General features: G+C 38.0%; 1 protein-coding gene across 2 annotated transcripts in view; it reads right to left on the bottom strand.

Moving 5' to 3' along the window:
• Nucleotides 1–25,098, bottom strand: part of LSAMP (limbic system associated membrane protein) — a 485,924-nt gene that overhangs the window by 212,812 nt on the left and 248,014 nt on the right. For both annotated transcript variants that reach the window (XM_087721321.1, XM_087721322.1), the window contains exon 2: nt 12,550–12,782. In XM_087721321.1, the coding sequence (XP_087577447.1) occupies nt 12,550–12,782 (233 nt within the window). The remainder of the gene's footprint in view (nt 1–12,549; nt 12,783–25,098) is intronic.

Below are 25,098 nucleotides of genomic sequence, written 5' to 3'. Positions count from 1 at the left end.
CAAGCAGATTGATCTCTTCCAATATGTTGGTGATTGTGTCATTTTCCATATTTGTGGGTATAGCTTGATTACCACCTTAACCAATTTTTCTACTGTTGCTTTCTATATTTCAACTGGTATTTCATCAGTCCCTGTTGACTTCTGGCTTACTAATAACCTGAGTGATGATCAACATTATCTTCTAATACTGGAGGTATTTTTTTGTAAGTAGGGAATTTTTTTAAAGTTTTTGTGGATGTTGACGTTATACAATATTTTAGTATTACTTTTTCTATCTGATCTTTCAATTCCAGAGTTTGTTCAGATATCTAGTTTTATTTTATTTTTTCTGGTTTTTTTTCATTTTGAGAAGTCTCTTTTCATATTCACCATTAATAACTTATTTAAATTTATTCCATAATTCCTCTGGTTCTCTATAATTTAAATTCAGATCTTCAAAATGATTCCTGATGTTCTTCTTGAAAATGATAATTATATGTTCAAGATTATATTATGGAAATTGGTTGACTTTCTTCTCCTTCTTCTCTTCTCTTGGAATTTGCACATGAGCAGCTCATGCTCTGTTTCACAGTGAGAACCTAGCTCTGTCTTTGATACTATTATTAAGCTTCTCCATCATCCTTTATCAATAATATTATCTCCATGTATTCTATCTGGTGATATTCATGTATTCAAACATGGCCTTGGCTATTTGAGGATAGTTGTTATTTATGAATAATTGGGATAGCAAAAAATGATGTTGGCTTCCTGGTTCATTTACTTTCCTAAGCCATACAGTTGTACTACAGAGTCTCCTTCCATATTTCCAACATTGGCATTCAGTCTCCAATCACAAACAGTACATCTTGCTTGTATGTTCTGTCAATTTCAAATAGAACTTTTTCATAAAGCTCATCAAACCCTCTTCTTCCGCACGAGTGCTTTGATAAATCAACCATGAGCCTACATTTATACAGATGACTATATGACTGCTGTGATTATTGTCATTTGAACATGTAAACTGACTCAACTAGAAGAAACCATGTTTAGAGATGACACAGGTCAATTTGATCTGCGGTGGCTCATTTATAATGGACTGCAGCTACCAAAAATTGTGAATACATGTGTGAACCAGCTCAGTGTTTTATTATGTTCCAAATCAGTCTTTATATGATTAAGCATCAACATCTTCTGAAAGTTCAGCAAAACAGAGCTAGGCAGAACTTATAAATCCTTATGAGTTGGTTTGGTGACCATTAGTGTAGAAGTAAAGCACTCTGTTCCTGAATTTAATGTGACAATGAATAGCTGATCCTAAAAAATGAGTGGAAATCATATTTTGACATTTTGTAAGAATCATATTGGATATTGGCTTGAAAAACAAGTGAACATTATAGTAGCTTTCCTTAACCAGGTGCTTTCCAGCTGTGTTGGACTACAGATATTGTAATACTTGGTTAAAAATATAAGAGCTTAACACATTCAGAAAGCATCAGCGTGAGGAAGGCTGTATTAAAGCAATGCTGTTCAAGTTTTGATTAGAGATGATGGCTTTGACACTAAAAGCCTACAAATATTACTTTCTCTCACTTACAGAAGTGTAAATGGATATATATCTGTTCAAGTGAGAAGACTGCATGAGATTGAAGTAAGGAGGTGAGATTCTCAAGAGATATTTCATACTTGGAATCAGTTGGGGACACAACCTGTGGTGTCATTTATTCATCAACCATAAACAGCCCCAAATCAATCAGCAATAGAATGATTAGGTCTTGGAACCTGTGTGTGTGTGTATGTGTGTGTGTGTGTACACTGGATTTCAATATTTTTTGCAACTATGCAGCTTTCTCTAAACAAGAGATTGTGTATAGCTGAGAATTTAACTGGGGAATCCTTATGCTTTATATTATTAATTATTTGTTTGCTGATATTCCCTTATCCAACTAGATAACATATTGAGACTGAATGTGAGTCCCTGTTTATATATAGTAATTTACCCTGCTAGTCCCACAACTCGCAGGGGAGGGGGTACATGCATAGGTAGGTGGGGAGATTGAGTGGGCATAATTTTGGCATGCCATAAGAAAAAGGTTCATCATCACTGTTCCAGAATTTCCAACCAGTTCAAAGTAACCATGTCCCAGAAGTCTATTTATTTTTATCTTGTTAATACTACTAAATTATCCTTCAAGTCCATTCATTTTTATTCTGGATTGTCCTTTGCCAAGCTGAGAAAAGGAAAGAAGGAGATATTGATATATAATGGTGGAGATTTTTAAAGTGATATTGAAGTACCTGGAATAATTTAAATATTTTAAGTCAGCCTGGCCTTTCTTTCTACCTGCCTGCAAGATTGTTCTCATACGGCAATGATATAGAGTTGTAGTACTTGTAGATTTTCTTATTTTATATAAGACATTCCTTTCCAAACAATTCTTTCCTGGTCAATGCCTTGGGCCAAAATACGTACGTACGTACGTACATACGTACATACATACATACATACATAGATACATACATACATACATACATACATACATACATATATTATTTGTATCCAACTTGATTTTTTTAGAATATACTTATGTGAATAAACAATTTATGTTTTTTATTCTGAAATATTTTGAAAGTGGTTAATTATCAGCTAGCAGGACAGTAAACTTAGTACCAAAGGTACCGAAGAACTGAAGATGAGTAAGAAGGAAAGACAAGACAATCAATATTTTACTGTCAAAGCTGGTCTTTCTTTGTTTAATTTTTTATTTGTCTCTGCAATATGGAAGAAGTTACAATAGTCTCACACACATTACAGTGAAAGGAAATATAAAAATTGTATAGTATATAGAAAACCACAGAAAAAACACCAACTATCTAACCTCTTGTGTTTTGTTTTCTATATATGTGTATTCTTCAGACTGAGTCAAACAAGAATAAATTTGGGGATATCAGGAAAAATATTTCATACCACAGGTGCACAAACTTATTTGATCAAAAAAAGTTTTTGAAGAACAATCCCACCATTATATCACAAAATCACAGAATTGGAAGGGACTCTTTCTCTTTTTTTCCTCTTTCTCCCAGATTGAAAAAAGAAATATATCACTCTGTACTGTCTAAGAGGTGTGTTGTGCCCTAAGGTTTTGTGAGCTGTTTATGAAAGACGGAATCTAGAATTGTCTCTCTGTGTGTGTGTATGCGTAATTACTCTTACGTTGGCTACAGAAGACAGAGATATAAAATCATAACATATCTCATTTTGTGTTTGAACAGTTGAATGAAATAGAACTAAGATGCAGGAAGGTGTAGTGATTAACCAATGGGATTGGAAATTAAAGATATAGGTTCAAGTCTATATATATTTATAGAGCAGATGGCTAAATTCAGACCAATATCTACATTCTTGACTATCCTTTGCAAGTTTATTATTATTAGGATAAAATTAAAGAGGCCTCCACTGAAGGACCAGACAAAAATACTAAGAAATAGAAATATATACATACATAAATACCAGGGGTGGGTTTCAAAACTTTTTACTACCTATTTTGTTGGCGTGGCTTATTTTGTGGGAATGGCCTGGCAGTCATGTAACTGGGTGTGTGTGGCCAACTTGATGTCACTCACCAGGAGATGTCATGGATTGGGTAAAATGTGGTGAAGCTCATTTAACAATGCTCTTGCTTAGCAACCAAAATTTTGGGCTCAATTGTAGTCATAGGTCAAGAACTATCTCTGCCTTCCTCTGCATGGCAGTCTTGTCCTAGTAAACTCCTTCTCCTTTCTGGCAATTTTTCCCTCTGTTAGATGCACCAAAATAATCCAGACAATGTAAGGTTTCCTGCCGCAGGAGGGGATTGGACTAGATGACCTCTGGGTAGACTTCTAGCCCTAAATTGTTTCCCTCTGTGGGAAGCAACCCCCCAAGATAACTGCCGAAGGTCACTTTGCAAACCTGAGCAGCTTTTCAATTTAAAGCAGGACTCCAAAGTTTGCTGCTTTAAGACTTGTGGACTTCAACTCCCAGAATTCCACAGGCAGGCATGCTCAGTTCTGATTTAAAGCAACAGCATTTGTTTTTCTCCTTTGCTGAATCTCCCAGCAGAAAAGTGAGTTATCTTCCTTCCTTCCTTCTTTCTTTCTCTTTCTTTCTTCCTTCTCTCCCCCTCTCCCCTCCTCTTACTTTTTTGCCTGAACTGGCAGGGAAAAAAACCTTTTTTTAAAAAAACTTCTGATGAAGTTTCTGATGAAGCTTCTGACAGGAGAACAGGTTCGGGGGCATGGCCAAGCCACCATTTTTACTACTGATCCTCTTCTGGCATACAGGACTGTATAGGGAGGAACCCACCTCCCTCCCTCCCCCCCCCCCTCTCTCTCTCTCTCTCTCTCTCTCACACACACACACACACACACACACACACACACACACACACACACTTTCTCTCTCTCTCATACACACACTAAGGAAGAAGATAATTCTGAGGCTTGCTGAAGTAACAAGAATTATAGCTTTGAAGCTTTCCCCCCTTGTTCTGAAGCTCTCCTTAATCACAGTTGCCAAGATCAGCCATATACCTTCCAAACATTTAAGACAAGAAACTCATGAAGGCATTATCTGAGATAACAGCAAATCTTCAAATAATTGTAATACACTTTAAGAGAAAAATGAAAAATGCTAACCTCCCAAATTCTGTCAAGAAAAACAAAACATGCTGGTCTTGAATCATCACCCAGTCTAAAGCAACAAACAGTTCTCTCATCATTCCTCCTGCCAATGTTAATATGAATTCTAGCCACCAAAAGATGCCCACCCATTTGGATGATAAATATCCATGTGAAAAACACACTGGAGTATATTAGAATGGTCTGGTTGGTAGATAACCTAGCTGTCTTCCTGAAAAGAAACTGCAAGCAGAAAAAATGAGATTGCACTTGTCGCAAAACTTATTTTCAGTTTTAGAAAGACAAAAAATGTTCTCGGCTAAATGGAAGGGTTGCAGAGCACCTACAGAAACCAAGAACCTTATGGAAATATTCATGAATATAGATGGAAAAGGTGTGTTGGGAGGATGTAAAGTTAAAGGTGACCTATTGTGCTTAAAACAGTCCAATCTTACCGGGATGTAATTATTTTCATGTTGAAGTTTCAAGAATTTGCAACATGATCATTCCAACTGATGTATTCACGCAGATAACAAATTTTAGGTTCTATGGCTAGAATGGTACCCTGATAAAGAGATACAACCACAACTGGGATCAGAATTTCCATTGCTACGTAAGGTGCTTGGTGAATGATGTCTAATTTTACGACCTTTTTTGCCATTGTTGTTGAGCAATTGGTAAATGAATCACATGGCCCTTGAGTGAATCTGTCATCCTCCATTGACATTGTTGGTCAAAAGCTGGATGGAAAAGTCGCAAATGATGATCACATGACCCTAGGAGGCTGCAACTCTCATAAATATATGCTGGTTGCCAGGTCCCTTAATTCTGGTCACATGACCATGGGGGATGGTCCTATGATGGTTTCAAGTGTGAGGACTAGGGGTGGGTTTCAGCTTCTTCTACTGCCGGTTCACTCAGGGACGCGCTTTGGGCATGCATGTGCTTGATGCGCACCACGCACGCATGCACAGTAGGTAAAAAACCCAAGATGGCACCACCTAAAGCACCGCTGATAGAACCAGTTTGGGGGCATGGTCGGCTGAGTCACTACCTACTTGGCCAAACTAGTCCTAACTGGTAGGAACCCACCTCTGATGAGGACCTATAGTAAGTCACTTTTTTCCAGTGCCATTGTAACTTTGAATGGTCACTAAGCAAATAGCTGTAAGTTGAGCACTACCAATAACCAGACATAGTATGTAATTTGCTGATATATATGTTTTTCCCCTTACATGTCGCTGCCTCTAATAGTGTCACTACAGTGCATGGTTTTGGAATATTTCTCATGGAGCAACATAGCTGCTTCTGTGACTTTCTTTTTTGCAGTCCTGAAGTATCCTGCTGGATAGGCAGGAAGTCAAGGGCATGAGGTCTTCATAATTAAATGGCTGGTTAGCACAGAAGGAAAAAAATGTATCATCTTCTCTGCAGATGGTAATTTTATCTCTCCAATTAGTAAGGCCGTCACAAAAGGCATTATTCATATGTGTTCAAAGGGTACTTTGATCGTGAAAAGCTTCTATAGGCCAGAGCTGCTGCAGCTGAGGTATAACTGAAAGCCTGCTTGAACAAAAAACTTGTTTTAAATTTGTCTCCTTTTTAATGGCACTTCACTCTTAGCATATCTTATAGTGCCAATTACTATTTCTTTTTAATAGCATTGTGAATAAATCTGGCAAAGCAGAGGAATGGAGATTCAATGAAGTCAATAAGAATGCAGGAAATTGCACAGATTTTCAGTTTGACTAAGGGCTAGCATTCATTTGTTTATTGCATGTTAATGACAGCTATCACATGTTAGTATGACTGTGAGGAACTTCTGCTGCAAATTATAAATCAAGGATAGCATTCTCTTTAACAGTCCAAATTGTAGTAAATATGTCCAAGGGAAGATTTAAAGTTCTCAAGTTCATTTCCGGAACTGTTGTCTAAATCAGTGGTGCCCAAGATTTCCAGCTTTGCAGACCCGGGAGGCGGGGAAGGAAATGGTTCCATAGAAGTGGCAGGTGTGGGCATGCGAGAGAGTACCCACCGCTCATACAAATGGGCTTCGTGCATGTTTGCAAGTGCCTGCTGCGTGCACAAGTGGAGCTGTGTGCACATGCTTTCATGCTGACTGTGTGGTCTGGTGCTGTCAAAAGAGGGGGCCTTGGCATATAACCCCCCTCCCAGCCAGCCATTGTTGGTTGAACTGCAACCTGTGAATCAGGAACCCTCCGGGATGTGTCTTAACCCCAGGTCATGGATGAAAGGGATGCCAGTGGGCACCTGCCCTCCCTCAGCAGATGGCACCATGGCAGATAACTGGGCACCTGCCCTCCCTCAGCAGATGGCACCATGGCAGATAACTGGGCAGTGGCCAACCAAGGGATTGACCTCCCCACCGGTTTCAGTCTTCCCTGCAATGCCCCAACAGATTCTTACCCCACCTTCCTACAGAGAGGGGTTCTCGGCAATGGAAGAAGGGATTACCAAGGAGGAACCTGCAGGATGGATAGCAGAACAATGTGATGAGGTGGTTCCTACGAGAGGTAACTAGGCTCCTTTCCTTATGGAGGCCAATAAAATGCCACCATTGCTGTCAATTTGGCCACAGAGCGTCAGAGTGTTTGGCTCCAGCCCCAAGGCCACAAACGTGCACACCAACTGCCACAGCAGTAAAGAGAAGGCCCAGATGCCACCAGAAAAGAGTCATCTGGGCCAACAACTTCTGGAAGAGGATCCCCAACCTAAGGTGATGAAAAGTCCTACCAAGGGGGAGGCCTCAGAAGAAGAAAATGCCGAAGAACAAACGTGTGCACCAACCACCACAGCGGTAAAGAAAAGGCCCCAGATGGCACCACAGAAGAGTCATCTGGGCCAACAACCTCTGGAAGAGGATCCCCAACCTAAGGTGACGAAGAGTCCTACCAATGAGGAGGCCTCAGAGGAGGAAAATGCTGAAGATGACCCAATGGTGAGTGCAGCCATCTGTCCCTTCACCTTCCAAGTCAACTTCCAAGTACCTGAGACGGGGTGGAAGGGGAAGTTGAAGAAGTTGTGGACGCCTGTAGCACTTGATGCTTAATCAGCATGTCGATTGTAAAGCAACTAGGCATACACACAAGACCTCTATCCTGTCCCATTCGGGTTGAGCAGGTAGATGGAATGCTAATTGGAGAGCCCCCAGCCATGCTAATAACTGAATTGGTGAAGTTACAAGTGGGCCGCCACTATGAGCTTCTCAGATTCATTGTGGCTCCAGAGATGCTGGAGCTAGATAGGTGGAAATGTCAGCGTTCCAAATATCATGCAGAATTAAATCAGAGTCCAAGGCAGAGCTATCCTTAAAGTTCCATCACATGGTCCAATCTTCTTCAGCCATGCTGGCATTTCCACCCATCTAGTTCCAGTCAGATGTAGAGATGCAGAGAAAAAAGATGACCTTGGGCTTCTAGAAAAGAATGCCAACAACACATTCCACAATTCTACTCCTTTCTATTCCCCCCTCCCAACTACTACACTAATGAAACAGCATAGGAAAATAATAGTGTGTGGCAGGCCAAAAATCCTAAAAGGTATATAACTGCAGGCCTGACAACTGATTCAGCAGGATTCAATAACTTCTCTTTATATACAATATAACCCATTAAGTAAATATACAATACCAAAAGCAGGTTTTCCAACATAGTAATTCAGCAGAGGAAAGAAGTTTCATTTTCAGTTTAATTTCAGATATCAGGACACCATGCAGCTTAATACAGAACAAGTCATGCCCTGTCTCCTTGCTGTCTCATCCCTTGTTGTTCACATAGCAAATACTGTTTGTTTCCATACAGCCCTGAACTCTCTCACACACTGACAGGATGCTAGCCAGATGAATGCCATAGATACTGGTAGGCAGACGCAGAATACTTTTTTCTTATTTTCCTCCCTAAAAACTAAGATGCATCTTATAGTCCAAAAAATACAGTATGAAACTTTACTGACACTTTTGGTTATGAAATCTCAGAGTACTGGGAACATGTACACAGCATACTGTATGCTCTATGTGAGTTTAAAAAAGCTGATATAGAATTACAACTATATTCCCTGTTAACATTTCCGTGACCCGTCAAAAGCGCGGACGGCAAAAGCGCGATCGACAAAATCGCGCCTTTGACGTCATCACAGCGCGACGAAAAAGATCGAAAAATTCAAATAAAAATTAATAAAAATTAAATTAAAGCAAGCCGATTCACATAAAGGTAAGGGTTAGGGTTAGGGTTAGGGTTAGGGTTAGGTTAAGGGTTAGGGTTAGCTTTAGAGCGTTAGCGTTAGCGTTAGGGTTAGGATAAGGGTTAGCGTTAGGTTTTTCGTTACTTTAACGGTTAGGTTTAGGGTTAGGTTAAGAGTTAGGTTTAGGGTTAGGTTTAGGGTTAGGTTTGGGGGGCTTTGGGTAAGGTTTTCGCTTTATTTTTACAATTTTTCGATCTTTTTCGTCGCGCTGTGATGACGTCACAGCGCGCTTTTGTCGAGCGCGATTTTGTCCTACGCGCTTTTGTGGTGGAACCAACATTTCATTCAGATTCTGGAGATACTGCCCTTGAAGACACTCCATACATGCCAGTTTGAGGAAAATTTGGCAGCAAGATAGTGACCACACTTGAATGATGATTATATTATGCCTGTTTTATGTGATCTTCATTAACTTCCACTTCATTTCTGATTTAAGACCAATGTGATGGTATTTATCTAAACTCTAGAGCAGTTACAAATGCCCTACTAATATGCTTGTACCTATTCAGGGCCCTCTGAATGCCCTTCGGATAAAAGTTAATTTGCTCTTAACTTTTGGATATATTTAAGAAATCTATGAATGTAAATACAATATCTTTCATTGTTCAATCATCTCTTCATTGCAGGGATGTGCAGTCAGGGGTGGCAGAGCCTCACCACTGTCATCATGAAAAGAAAAAAAATGTATAAGGAAAAAGGCAAGAGCTGAGGTCAGGCTGAGCTAGTTGCTGCCAGAGTCACCGTGGATGACTCTGCTTAACTGTTTAAAAAAGCCTCTAAAAAGCGCCCTCTACAGGAGGAGGCAGGAGAATGACGTGCCTCATGTAGTCTGACTTTAGGGGTTTTATGATCACTTGAGCAGAGTTAAGCAAGGGTTAAAAGCCTAAAAATTCCTGACGTAGGTGCGGCACGTCATTCAATATAAATATCATTCTTCAATATAAATATCATTCTTTTTTCTTTTATAACCCATGTACATTCTCATCTGGAGGGAGAGAGGGAGGAAGGAGGGGGAGGGAGAAGAAAAAGAATGAAGGAAACTTTTTCGCAAAGGAGAAAAACAAATGCTGTCGCTTTAAATCGGAACTGGGCATGCCTGGCTGTGGAATTCTGGGAGTTGAAGTCCACAAGTCTAAAAAAATTTGAAACCCACCACTGTGTCAGTGCCTCACCAGCCATAAACCTCACCGCACATCACTGCTTCATTGATATCCAGTCACTCCGGCTTTCCATGGTTCAGGGAAATCTCAAGAGAAGATATTGTCCATTGGGCTTTTCCAAATTGTAGTTAGGGTGAAATTCAATTTTTTAAACTACAGGTTCTGTGGGTGTGGCTTGGTGGGCATGGCAGGGGAAAGATATTACAAAATCCCTATTTCCTCCACACTCTAGGGGAAGGATACTGCAAAATCCCAATTCCCTCCCCGCTCCTGGGAGAAGGATATTGCAAAATCTCCATTTCCACCCCACTCTGGGGCCAGTCATTGGTGGTATTTGCCAGTTCTCCAAACTACTCAAAATTTCCACTACCGGTTTTCCAGAACCTGTCAGAACCTCTGAATTTCACCCCTGGTTGCAGTGCTACTAAAGAGAGATCTCCCCGGCAGATATTAATTCCAAATTATTTTTTGGATAATTTTAGAAAAGAGTTATCAGTTACCTCATTTGTCTGCCACAAAAGCTAATTATACTGTTTATTTGTTAAAGTGCACCACTGTACAGTGGGCATTCATTTATCAAAATTTTGAAAAATGTTTTGAAGCAATGTCATCTGAAACTCTTACCCACTGTCTTGTCAAAGTCACTGAAAAGTGAAATTCTCAGAATCTAAAATGGCAATATTCTAATTAAAAAAGAAAAAAAGCATTATAAGATGAAAAGGAATGATACGAAGAGGTAAACTTGAATCCTAAGTAGTTAATAAATTCTCAGCTTTTTAATTAATTTAAAAATGATATGGTGTCATTTGCAGCGATGTAGTCATGTGACTGCCCTGACATCTATATTCTTTGTGATAAATCTCCACCTACTCTGTCAGCATTTCATATGATGTATAGTGTGAAATACAGTGTGAAATCAGCAATCAGTCATTCACTTCTTAGCAGGCATAAGAGAATATCCTGCCCATTTTGAATTATTTGTCCTGCAGATTAATGTTAGCGTTATCATTGGTTATTTTAGAAGGTACATATTAAGGACAGAAATTTGGTCAAGATATCATATATCTTTATTGCTTCAGATCAAAACCAGCAGATTAAAAACCAATTCTATGTTTACGCAAAAATAAATCCCAATCTGAACAAAAGAATTTAGTGAATATCCACAGAAATGTAGACTCTATTTTCACTCTCTAAACCGCATATGATTTAGAAGACCCCAAAGCTATTTTAGACCAGGACAGATTAACTGTTTAAGTAATCTAGTAACCTATTCTGTCTGGAAGTAGCTCTTTGGTGACTCAAGCATAAATTGTTGGTTTTTAAAATGTAACCAGTGGCTTAAAACTTCAGATTGACAATATCAGGAACTGAAGCCATAGGCTTTTGGCACACAAATCCAGTTCCTTCTCTATGCAGATTAAACCCTTAGCTAAATTTATATGACATGCTATATCTTGAATAATCTGAATATATGCTTTTCTGAACAAACCGAAAGAACATTATTCACACATATTGCTAAACTGCAAACCATTGTTTGATATCGCTATGTTTACACTGACTTAATCTGCCAGACAAAACCAAAGAAATAGAATTTAATATATTCAGATCTGAATGGCATGTCAAATCAAGACAGTTTGCTAAAAAAGATGCCAGCCTTAAACCATAAATCATCATTTACAAAAGACAATGCCTCCATTTATCAAAATGTGCTAACCATTGTTTAGCTTAATGTCATCTATAAGCCTTTATGTAAAGTTTAAAATATGCTTTTAAAGTTTAAAATCAATGTTTTAAAAAAACATTTTAAAATTAATGTAGTCATGGGCTTATGTGATTATGATTATATTTCATAATATTTTATTTCAGTTATTATTTGGAAATTACTATCATTTCTGCCAGTCACACCAATCAGTACAGTACAGTATTACAGTGTAAGAAAATATTTGCATTATTGTCACAAATGTATTGTCAACTAAATATTTCTGGGAAAACCATAGGGAAATATGTATGCATTAACTCTTTTCATTCATTTCCCTTGCAACAAATATTAAACAGCAACTTGCTTCTTCATACAGTGAAGGCAATATAGTTGTTAGTGTTCATAATCACTATGAAATTCTCAATTCTGTGATGACTTCTCATAAAGGCTTATTTGGGGAAGATAATTGTGCAAAGTACAAACTTTAATTTTTAGTGGCTCTTCATATCAGATGTCCTTCTCTTCAAAATTAGATTATCTAATTACACAGAAAGACAAGGTGAATAATACCCTGGTTTACTAATATACTGCCACAGAAGGGATGGAGGGATGAGAAACCAGCCATTCTTTCTCAATTTGGATTTCCTTAGCAGGAAAAATAGGGATGCAAATCAGGGCTGCATTATACATTTCTTGAACTCCCCAAGACACTAAAAATAAATTTCACAATAAACTTGTTCATTACAATAGTAGTTCTCCAAAATTCTATTCCCATTTTTAAACATGAGTTCTTACCTTGAACAATCAAATAAACTTGAGAAGTCTTGGGATGGTGCAGCGTTTGGACTGAGCATGTATATGACCCTTCGTCATAGATATCCACTTTCTGGATCCGAAGGCTGTATTCCAGAAGTGAAAGCTGCTGGAGATCTACTCGAGGGTCCAGAGACCACTTGTCCTGACCAGCAAAAATGATACCAGAACGATTTAACCAGGCCACCTTGGAGCTTTTGTCTTCTATAAAACACCTGCATGAGATGACAAAATGACACATTGATGTTTAAAAAATCCTTGCATTTGGAGTGTAAAACGAACGTGGAAGCGTCTCTTGTAGTCCCAACAGATCAATAATACATGTATTATAATAGCACATATCTAGAGGACATTTGAATTTTCAAGATTACTTTGTATCTCTTTCCAATCATCCATAATCAGTAAAATTCCAATGATTGCCATCAATTCATCTAGCCACAGAATTAGAATAAATGTTGCAGTATGTGCCAAATAAATAATATTAATCTAGGAATCTAGGAAACTATTTGTAATGATCAGTCCATAAACTAAGAAAATTTTTAAAAATCTTTTATAAGCAGTTATTGCCAAGCCCTTTGTTATCACGGGAAAGAACTAACAGTTTATGGTTTCCTAGAATTTTTTTTCCTTAAAATAAATGAGGAAGATCCTCTCCCACAATTATATTTTGGTCAGTGGTATATTAACCATTAAGCAGACTAAGTATGTGCTTAGGGCACCAGGCACAAGGGGGCACCACAAAGTTGAGAAAGAAAAAAAAACAATGAAGATTTGTACAGTATTTACTAAGGAGGGGGGCACCAAGATTTGTCCGTGCTTAGGGTAACAGTGAGCGTTAATCTGCCACTGATGTTGGTGATATACTGGTTACTTATTGAGAAGTAATTCAGCTGCTAGTCTTATAACATCTCTCTTTCTTAATAAATCTTGCTAAAGAGAATTTGAGCGACATGCTTGAAAAGGAAATTACTTTTAATTTTGATGAAGGCCAAGGCCTTGTAGTAAACCAACCAAACTGTTCTATCAATTTGCTGTCACAAGGGCTCCTATAGTTGTGTTGTTAATTATGGACAATCATTTAATTTAGGTTTACTGATTTATATTTATTTGTCCTAATGAATTAAATTCAACAGTTGTAAATTTTCTGTAATATAGTTATCTGAAAAATCTATTTTCCATAATCTGTGAATGATTCTATTCTAGCGCTTACTTCTTCAGGAAGAGGATTTGATGCTTTTTTAAAAAAAAACTTTATTCTCTATCCAGGCTGCAAGGAACTCTGGGACAGTTATGCAAAAATACAGTACAATTACCATTTAACTATGCCATGTTAATGTCAATACTAAGAGAATATTTATAGGCAGAAAGATGAACAAAAACCCTTTGCAAGCACCATAACTTTTTAAATCATTTTATGTGAAAGCATAAATAAGCTCTTATAAATTTGGGAGATACAGCTATATCTCATGGATAAAACTAAGGAATATGGAGTAATATGGCTTCACCAAATTTGGAAGGAATATATAATTGTTTAGTTGAGACAACATAAAAGAGACAGCTCCTTGGATGACACTGATGACCTTAAAAGGAACTTGAGTGATTTTGATTCCAAAGTGTTAAAATACATTTTGGCTACTGCCTACATGGAAAAACCTGTATAAAAACCATACAATGCAATTTAGAGTGCTCACAGGTTTAAATAAGTACAGATAATCTTGATTTACAACCATTCATTTAGTGAATGTTAATATAGCACTGAAAAAAGTGACTTATTACTGGTCCTTGCATTTATAACCCTTTCAGCAGTGTTGGGATTCAATTTTTTTTATTACCGATTCTATGGGCGTGGCTTGGTGGGTGTGGCATGGCTTGGTGGACATGGCAGGGGAAGGATACTGTAAAATCTCTATTCCCTCCTGATCAGCTGGGACTCAGGAGGCAGAGAATAGATGGGGATGGGGCCAGTCAGAGGAGGTACCAGTTTTCCAACTACTCAAAATTTCTGCTACTGGTTCTCCAGAACTGGTTAGAACCTGCTAAATACCACCTCTAACTTTCAGCATCTCAAAGTCATGTGATCTGCAATCTGCAATTTTCCCAACCAGTTTCTGATGTGTAAAATTTTAATGGGGGACATTGGATTCAGTTAACCATGTGATTCACTTAACAACCATGGCAAAAAAGATAATAAAATTAGGTGTAACTCACAACTGCCTTGCTTAGCCATGGAATTCTGGTCCCACTTTTGGTTATAAGTTGAGAACTACTTGTAAAATGATGTATTTTGATACATATTGGAAGTTTCTATTGTTCCTTAATTAGAAAACCGGCAAACAATGGCCTAATGGATAGTCCAGCCCAAATCAGCTGCTAGAGGATGTGAAGACATTTGGAATTCTGTCAAAATAATAATAATGTATTTTCAAGTTGTTTCTATTTTTTAGTATACATTTTAATTATTTGTTGTGAAGCAGACACTGGAAAATAAAATAACATGAAATAATGATAATTACAGTTTTCTGCCTTATCCATTAATACACTGTCATTGTGGCAGCTTCTTTAACTTTCTAACTTTAATTTAGCGCCAGCTGTGTATAGGCAGTGCACAGAAATAATCAGCATGCTTCCCAGAAGATTAACGATCAACACTACAAAATATGAAAAGCAAGGATCTTAGCACTGCATTGCATTGGTATGAAAACACTCCAGGCAATTTGGGCAAAGCATGTGATGTCCCAAATGGCCTATGAATAATGAGGGGCTTGATTGAAGTGATATTGGGCTTAGTCTGGTTTAAACAAAAATGAAATTATCACCACCAGAACCTAGAAGTGATATGCATATCATGTGCAAAAACTTGCTGAACTAAAGAAAGAAAAAGATTCTATCAACTCTGTCATATTTGTATGAATCTTTCATTCTTTGTTAATGAAGTTGGATACAGAGAACATATATTTGAGTCAACAGGAATCACATTAACGTTATTAGATTATATAACTTGAAAGCACCAGGCCTGGTAATTGAGGTTGTTTTTAGATGATTACTGCCACCCCCTCACAGAAGGAAGAACTAATAATGAAGCTAAAGCTTAGACATTTTGGATACATATTATGAAGGCAAGAGTCAATTTGAGAAGACCCTGATGCTTTGAAAATGAAGTAGTACAAAAACATAATCACAGCAGATAATGGTCAAATTATGTCACTAACGACACAACATAAGTTCATAATGTGGTTTCTTACAGACAAAATAAAGTCCTTCAGGTCATACAAAGTTGGAAAACACAATATTATTATTGTTATGGTTGTTGCCACTATTATTATTATTATTTAGTGTATGATAATAACATGACACAAGAGAGGTAAACATATACACACCAGGGGTGTCAAACTCAAGGCCCCCAGCCCCATCCAGCCGGCAGGGTGCTTAAATCTGGGCCGCAGGGCTGGCCTGGAAATAGGAAAGATCCATCTTGTGGTGACTCTGGCAGCTGAAACAGCCCCCTATGCCCCATTTTGCCAGCAATATGCTGTAGTATGCTGTCCAGGCTGAAAACGGGGCACAGGGATGGCCCATGCCACCCCCATGCCCCATTTTGACCGGCATGGTGCTGCAGGAGCCATCTGTCCAATCTCACTCCCTGGCCTGCAGAGAAGAACTACAATTCTGATCCGGCCCTCGAAGAAATTGTTTGACACCCCTGATATACACAGTCCACATAATTACATATAGAACTTATATGGGGGTAAGGCAGTGGCGTCATAACTGGATGTCTAATTCAGCTATCCAGATGATTGCCTCTGGCATTGCTTCATGCATCTTCTAGGGAACCAGAGGGAAATCTTGCATAATATATTTAATAGCACCATAATTACAATTAGGAGAATCTTTCCATCCCCACTGGTACTGGGAAGAGGCAGTTCTTTCAGTATCACATCTAATTCTGTTTAATTTCAAGGCAGACCAAACCAGGTGATTTGGTAGAGGGATCATTAATGGTCAGACCACAAAAAACTACCTTGGACCATTACTCTCTCCAGGCATTTTAAACTGGGTAAATGTTACATGAATACCTGTTTGCCATTCTGGCCTATAGGATTTCAATCTTGTGATGGGCTGTACATTGTCCTGATGAATAGAGGCAGCCTTATTATTCAGCATCCTTGACCATAGCCAAATGAGAGCTTTTGGTCTTCTAATTTGTGGTGGTATGATAAGTACTGGTAACACAGAAGTGGGATACAATGTGCCAGAGATGATACACATTGTCTGGAAGCATTAGGCATCGGTCATTTGTGTGTGGGCACTGTTAAGCCACATGCTGCCACAGTATTTAGCTGTGGAATACACCAAATACAAGGTTGTTGTTCATAGGGTGTTAACATTAGTGTCCTAGGACATTCTAACCAGACTGTTCAGATGATTGTTGCTGTTTTTCAATTTTGCAGCTGTTTTTTCCAGGTATTGTCAGAAGTTTAGTGATCTGTCCAGTGTTACCCCAGGTACTTTATTTATTACATTGTGATATATGGTTCCAAAAACTTTGCTGATGGCTGGTAATTATATATTAATTGCTGTAAGTTACATGATTCCTCACAGTCCCTCTGGCAATTGTATTTACTGTTAAATACTATTTTCCACAATATCCCATAACTGATTCTGACTATTTTTGTTTGACAAATTTTCAACCTATGTTTTGCTACTTTTACCAGCTTTCCACAACTAACAGTCCTGTCTACTGAGGAAGAAAATACCGATGCCATGCGGCCCTCGAATCACGTCTCTTCCCAACCATTCCAGAGGCAAAAGCCTCCCCTGACCCAAAGTTATAGAAACTTTTATAACCTGTGTAGACTGAAACTGACAAAGCACATCTCCCCAGGAAGCCAACTTCTACCAGCGAGTCAATAAGAAAGCAAAATCAAAGATAAGAAAACCCCTAATCACAATATTGCTCCCCAGTGCCAGATCCCAATGTTTGACTCTCATAAAATTCCACACCTAGAAAATATTTCACACCTAGAAAAGATCAATACATCCTGCAGTGTGAGACATCACTCTTCTCTTCATCGGACTTCGCAGAGCAAAAACAATTCAGTTAACACAGCTTCATGCCTCACAATCAAAATCCCACCATTACTACAAATATTGCTACTCTCAGTGTTCTGATTATGCATCTACCTTTCAACTGCTGACCCTCTGTCTTATGTCTGCTTTTCAAATAAAACTCTACTTGTAAGTATATTGTCTCTGAAGGTAGAGATGTTAGAGCCATTTAAAATATTCTCAATTGCCTTATCATTCATGAGTCGTGACTCAGTGGTGGGATTCAAATTTTTTTTACTACTAGTTCTGTGGCCATGGCTTGGTGGGATGTTGCATGGCATGGTGGGCGTGGCATTGTGGGTGTGCCAGGAGAATGATACTGTAAAATCTCCATTCACACTCCACTCGAGGGGAAGGTTATTGCAAAATCCCCATTCCCTCCTGATCAACTGGGACTCGAGAGGCAGAGAATAGATGGGGGCAGGACCAGTCAGAGGTGGTATTACCGGTTCTCTGAACTACTCGAAATTTCTGGTATCAGTTCTCTAGAACTGGTAAGAACCTGCCGAATATCACTTGTGTCATGACCAGTGGTGGGATATGACTGGTACGCTTCGGAACAGGCGTACCGGTGCCTGCTGGGAGCACCAGGTACCGTTCTGGTACGGTGCTCTGGAGGGCCAACTCGCCCACCCTCCTTACCTGTATTTGAGCACATGCATGGAGTGTACGGCACCTGCACAATACTCTGCTGAGCAGTTGGAGTGTCGCAGAGCATTGCGGGCAGTAAGTATGCATGTATGTTCTGCGTGTGTGCAGTGCATGTGCATGTGGTGGATGCCCGGCCCCTTTGCACCGTATCGGTTGCACCAGGATCCGGAACCCACCACTGGTCATGACCCACTATGAGATAGCCCACTGTGGTGACCTTCTGATAGAATTGTGCCTAAACTCCTAGCTAGTAGATGCAGTCCCAACATTTCTGAAGATATCATGTTGGAGAAGTCTAGTTTATGCTTTTAAAAGCATTAAGTATCATGATATTAAATATCATGAAACCTGGTGATAGAAAATCCATTTTGTGATATTCCAGTCCTGACCTTTGCTTGATAAATAATTATCTGTTCTTCAGGGCTCAATAGATGTTTCTGCAGAGCTTAGGACTAAGCCCTTATAGAGCTCATTCTGGATAAGACCAATATCACAGACTTAAAGCAGAGATCCTGCAAGAGTTTTAACTCCTATATCATGGATAAAATAAGTAGGTCATCTCTAAAGAAAGCTTGGTTTTAGTAGGGTTCTTTATGAGCTGTTCAAAGGCTAGTGGAAATATTTTTAAAAACCCAGATCTTCTAATCATATTTTTGCTTGCTGCACATGCTTCTTGCTTCCATTTCTACAGCTGAGGCTTTATCTTTTGGAACAGAGGAAAATTGGTCACTTTTCTGTCCTCTCTTCCCCATACCCCAAAGGCTGATTAAAGTAAAAAGATATTAAAGCCATGCCTATTACTTTTAATTTTTTTGTTTGCTACACCTGGGTAAAGATTTTCTAGTTTAAAAAATAGCTTTCAATATGTCTAACAATGGAATAAGAACATCTCACTTGCTCTGCATTTCTCATCTTGTATAACTAAATGAAAATGTCTAATCCCAAGGCTGTTGAGTCTCCACCTTTAGTCATCTCTGTTAACACCACTGAATTTTGAGAGAGAAAGAATAAAGATTGGAGCCTAAAGATGAGAAAATTCTTTGGCAGCAAATGATTTCTTGTGGGGAAAGTAAGACATTTACAGTGTTTCTTAGACTGAATGTAGGTATGATCCATCTGCTGAGATCACAGATCTCTGCTTTTCTAAACCATGTTCAAACTTTAATCTGTTTGTTTGGGAAAGAAGCTGGCATTTCCTTCCTTATGTTATTCACGGTGGTTCTGATGGGATAGTTTGTTTGAACTATTGTAAGGGAGCCTTGTATCCTATTTAAGAAAGTACAATTCTTTATTTCAATAACTGTTGAAGTATGTCCATCTATTTGAAAATACTTTGTTATCTGAAGAATTGTCATCATTTAGTTTTAGTCCTGTTCAAAGTGCAAAATATTGTCAGTTAAGTGGTAGAATTGGTAGAATTGTAGAATTTGTGTACTGAAGAAGATAAGATTCCCTAACCAGTCATTCCAACTATAGTGAACTATTTTAAGATGCACAATTTAGTACAAAGTTCACCTTTCAACCTTCCTTTGGTAGTGCATTTTTTCTGTTTAGGATTAAATTTAAATATCTGTTTTGAGGAATGATTGACGAGTACTAAGAATAATATGAGAAATAAATAACTTGTGGTACTCAAGGTAGTTTGATGTGCAGCTCTGTTTAATTTCAAACCTTTGGATAAGGTCAGATCTCCAATCCAAGGTATTTCTTATTTCCTTCCTTGTGATGTAAGGGGAAAAAGAATTGAAAAAAAGAGAGTAAGAGGATGGGGTAGGGCAGTGGTGGGTTGCAAATATTTGTACTTACCAGTTCGGGCACACTCCAGTGCATGCGCCTCCTGTGGGCGCTACTACTGGTTCGGCTGAGCCAGGCAGAACCAGGAGCAATCCAGCACTGTGATAGGGGACCTACTCTTTTCCATTACTTTCTTATTTCTTATCTCTACTGCCTACCCTATTGTTCAAACAGCAACTTTAGATATTCCAATATTGTCTATCTTCATGCAATATAATACTTTCCATGAAAAAAAATCATCTTCTTACAATTACACATACAGAGGACCAAAAAAGGAGAATATTTTAAAGTATTTTTTTAAAATGTTTTTGGACTCATGCATGATACTGTACATAGTACATTTTGGGTAGATTGTGCAGTAAGTAAAATAGAATTTCATTACCCAAATAGCAGAAAAACCAATTGCCTAACATGAAATGTCAAAAACATAAACTTTATATGTAACACTGGGCATTATAATCTAAATTCTAAATGAATAAAGATTTTTGTAAAGCTTATCAAACAAAAAATAAGGGTTAATTCAGAATATTAAGTGCCAATGTAGCTCAAGTCAAGTCAGCCAATATACAGCAACCATTGGATACTAAACTGCTATAAATGTTTTTTTTAATAATCAAAGAACATTGTGATAATCATTGCTGAACACTTTCATTATAGATGTCAAAGTTTTGATTGGCAACTTGGCTAAAAATAATTGGCCATTTCTGGTCAAAACTATGCATATTTATACTCAGATAACAAAGAAACTTATTTTTTAATGGAGTAACCAACTCTTATTGATGTGCTACACTTAGCATACTTTGTGCTAAACATAACTCTCATTCCTTCTTCATTTAGACAAATATATACGAAGTCAGATACCATCCAAATACATGAAGGAGGTATAATTCTTATAACTCTTATAACTTCTATAACTCTTATAAGATGGGATAGCTAAATATGCATATTTTCTCATTCAATAACCTGCCTATTTTCTAAAATGTGACAGCTGTTCTAAACAGTGTATTTTAAACAGGGAGAAAATGGTATTTACAAAAGTGTTTCTTTTGTCTTTGTATTTTCTGCATTGCACAAAATATTGGGGGACAGAACTGTGATCCCACATGCCCAAAGTTAGCTTGTTGCCCTTAGCTGTCATGTGAGATCCTGTTCTAGCTGATCAGATCTTGAACAATCAGTAGATAAGAATGAATGAAACAGAACTTTTCCAGCATTATTAGCTTCATGATCTGGTTTATAGTTTTGCCTTCTTTTCTCCTGAGAGTCAATTTGGTGTAATGCTTGAGGCATCAGGCTAGAAACCCAGATACAGTGAGTTCTGGTCCCACCTTAGGCATAAAACCAGCTCGGTAATCTTCAGCCAGTTACTTTCTCTCAGCTCTGGGCAATAGCAAATCATTTCTAAAAAGCTTTACAAGAAAACTGTAGAGTCTTATCCAGGCACACTCCAAGAGTCAGACAGGATTGAATGGAATTAAAAACAAAACATTTCTATTATAATCACTTCCGATGACATGGGATACATTTTCCTTCCTCTTCTCTTTTTCCTTAACTATTTCCCTCTTCTGTGATGCCTAAGAAATAGCCAAGTAAGGTGAAGAAGAAGTTAACAAACAAATGAAAATGAATTAGTAAGTATATATGAATACAAAAGAACAGAGTGATGAATTACATATTTTTTAAACTGGTTCTACTAAATTTAGTCAGGAGAATTTAAATATGTTTTTATATTCTTTTGACTTTTTTTAAAGATACTAGCATCTCTTTTGAAACCCCATTTTCTTTCAAATTATCATTTTTTGCACAATTTCAAAATTAAGTACATGAAAAAGTGGTGAAGTCCACTTCAGCTTAAAGAAAAGAACATGGTGAGTTTTCTCATCTGGTCAAATCTAGGTAAAATTGTAGGTGTAATTTATCATGATTCTCATACTGACAATTTCAATTTATACCAGATAATATACTATACCTGTAAAAGAGCAATAATAATGCTTTTTACAAAGTGGGAGGGGGTAGATTCTGTCTTAGCAGAAATAACAAAAAAAGGGAATGTAAAATGCATTTTGGAGTAGTTTGAAGAGATGGCAGTCAGTCAAGCTGCCTTATTCTGAGAGGAATGCAACCTGCTAACACCTCTACACAAAGCTTGTCTTCCCTTAAGGATCACAGAACTATGAGAGCTGATGAGCCGGCTGTAATCTTGCTATTTCACAAATATTTGCAGGATTCAGCTAACAACTTCCCTTGCCACCCATCCCAGCCCCTTGCCACTTTCACCGCCAGTAGCAAAATGACAAAAAGAGAAATAAAACAGGATCAAACACTGCTTGTTCAATGCAAAACAATGTTGACTCCCTGTGGAAAGCATAAACAAGCCTTGCAAATTCTCTAATGTATTGTAAAGTTTGATCCTGGAAAGCAAATTCTTCTGTTAGATGCAATACAGATTGGGGGCAAGGGTGCAAGAAAAGGTGACATGCCGCATCAGAACAAACCATACAAAGATGTTTTTATTCTATTCAGCTTTCTTCTTCCAATTGATCAAATGTAGCATACTGTCATTAAAAGGAAAGAATAACAAGAAGATAGAATTCACCTTTTAGCTTCTTTTTATCAAATCCTGTGGAGATCCAGGAAACTATAATAAAAATACTATAAAGCTTGCTCTGGCTGGAGTTAGTTTGAAAGAGTCATTGGAAATGCTTAGATTAAAAAAAAAATAAAGACAAAAAGTAAGAAGGAAAGGAACTGTCAGAAACCCTGTGAGGACCATTGACAGACTTCCAAGGAATAAAAACCCCAATAATTTGGATTATATTTACAAAATGCATAAAGTTCACCTTCTTAGTTGAATATATAGTTCTTGCCTGTTGACCACAACTGAAATTGGCAACTCCATTGTTAAGCAAGGTAACATAGAACAGCTACTTGCAATTTTTCTGCCAATTTTTCCATTGACTTTGTAGGAAGTTAGGTGTGAAGTGCACAAACAATGATGGTCATAAACACCTTCTTGTTGTGAAGCACCAGAATCTTGATTGTGTAACTAAAGGGACACTGCATTGCTGGTAAGGGCAATAAATGGCCATAAAGTTACTTTTTCATCACAGCTGTACCTTTGCAGTTATTAAGCAAGGACTACCTGTATAATATATTCACATACTTTTCTGTTTGGGACACAGAGGAAACACTTATGTATAATTTTTATCAGTCATGTCCTGTTATCTGCCTTGAAAACTCTATAGGCAGAAAGTTGCAGTAGCAACAAACATCACCACCATCTTTGTTGTTAAGAATCAAGTTGGTACAATAGAGACCAAAAGTTCCCAAGCTAGTGAAAACCTTTATATCACCCAAATCTAGCAGTTTTCTATCATATTGAAAAGGGATAGCTAAATGCTTCCAAAAACTTTATAAAAGCTTTACTTCAAGAAGAGTAAAAGAGAAGATTGTACTTTCCTAAAACTAAAATTAAAAAAAAAAACTGTTGGTAAAATGTTGGTAAAAATCAGGAAATTTTCATAAGTGATATCATAAGGATTTGCTGTGCTTGATCTACAGGTGTTGTGAAGGTGATATAGATGATTATGTTTCATTTTTTTTGAAAGTTGGAATTCTTTTTTTGCAGATGTGGGGATAATATTTTCTCCTATCTTTCATCTACCGATTCCTGTTGGCAAAGCTTCTGTATTAAAATTCAAGAGATTTCTTTTCAGCCTACACGGCTCAGGGACTTTTTACATTAATACAAAAAGTGTAAGTTTTCACTTTTTAAAGTCATAACTTGAACTAACAAAAAAGTTTATTCAAGTTGTAAGTTTAGCCATTTTACATATTTTTTTTCCTGCATCTTTGTTACATTTTCTCCACATTCAAACAATTGCATTCTGTTCCAATGATTCAGTCATTAAACAAAATATTGCCTAAGTGAACATGTAACTGAGAAACAAAGTTGCATTATGAAGATAGCTGGTTGCTTCTGCCTTATTCAGATTAAATCTTCTGATGGCGTGTCCTGTTCTTGATCTATTTTGCACCGCCTTTTCCCCCTTGCTGTGTAGATAGATTACTTAAACAAACTCTCTGTTTCTGAGGTGTATTGTTTTTTTTTTTTTTACATTGCAATGCTTCTGTAAAAAATACTAAGTTCAATTTAACTGGTTCAGTTCTGTGACCTTAATTAGTTTATTAGATACTCTGGCTGTCTTACCCTGCAGTGACCTAGAATAGATATTCTTATTGCTAAATAAATAGTGTTGGCGTTGGATAATATTGAAAAATATATTTGCATGTTTGTATGTGCATACCAGAGGTGGGCTGCTACAGGTTCCCCCGGGTTTGCGAGAACCCTTAGCTAACCTTATGGCTGGTTTGGAGAACCTCCAAATCCCACCCCTGGCTGGCCATTCCTCTCTCTCCCCTCCCCTCCCCTCCCCTCCCCCCGACCCTCTACTTCCAGTAGTCTCCATGCGGCCCATTTTGGATGCCAGATAAGGCTCGGGGAGGGAAAAAATTGGTCTCCTGGAGGGCCTCCAGAGCCTGGGGAGGCAGTTTTCGCCCTCCCAGTTGCTTGAGGAAAGCCTCTGCAGGCTGGGGAAGGTGAAAATGCCCCCTTCTACTGTGGTGCAGAAGGCCAAATAGACCACTTTGACCATAGCCACACCTACCCAGCAACATGGCAGAGAATCTGTTGCTGAAATCTTTGAGGTCCACACCTGGGGCATACATATATGTGTTTATACTATAATTCCACAGATTTTTTTTAAAAAAATGTTTATTGCAGCCCAGTGTTCTGCACTTAAATATAAGGCCATATCAAAATATTACTTACTGCTACTTATACTCTTGCTAAAGACCCACAGAAAAGATTCAGTTAAGTAGTAAGTAGTTGCTCATATTGTACATAGGAATACAGTTTTTCTGAATAAAGCCTAGATTCCTTTCAATGTTTAGGACAGATTCCTCAGCTTGACCTTCCAG

The sequence above is a fragment of the Thamnophis sirtalis genome, unplaced genomic scaffold (assembly GCF_051295495.1).
Source record: "Thamnophis sirtalis isolate CommonGarterSnake01/CBP01778 unplaced genomic scaffold, rThaSir2_p1.2 scaffold_8, whole genome shotgun sequence".
Taxonomy (NCBI): domain Eukaryota; kingdom Metazoa; phylum Chordata; class Lepidosauria; order Squamata; family Natricidae; genus Thamnophis; species Thamnophis sirtalis.
This window is presented reverse-complemented; position numbering and strand designations above follow the sequence as displayed.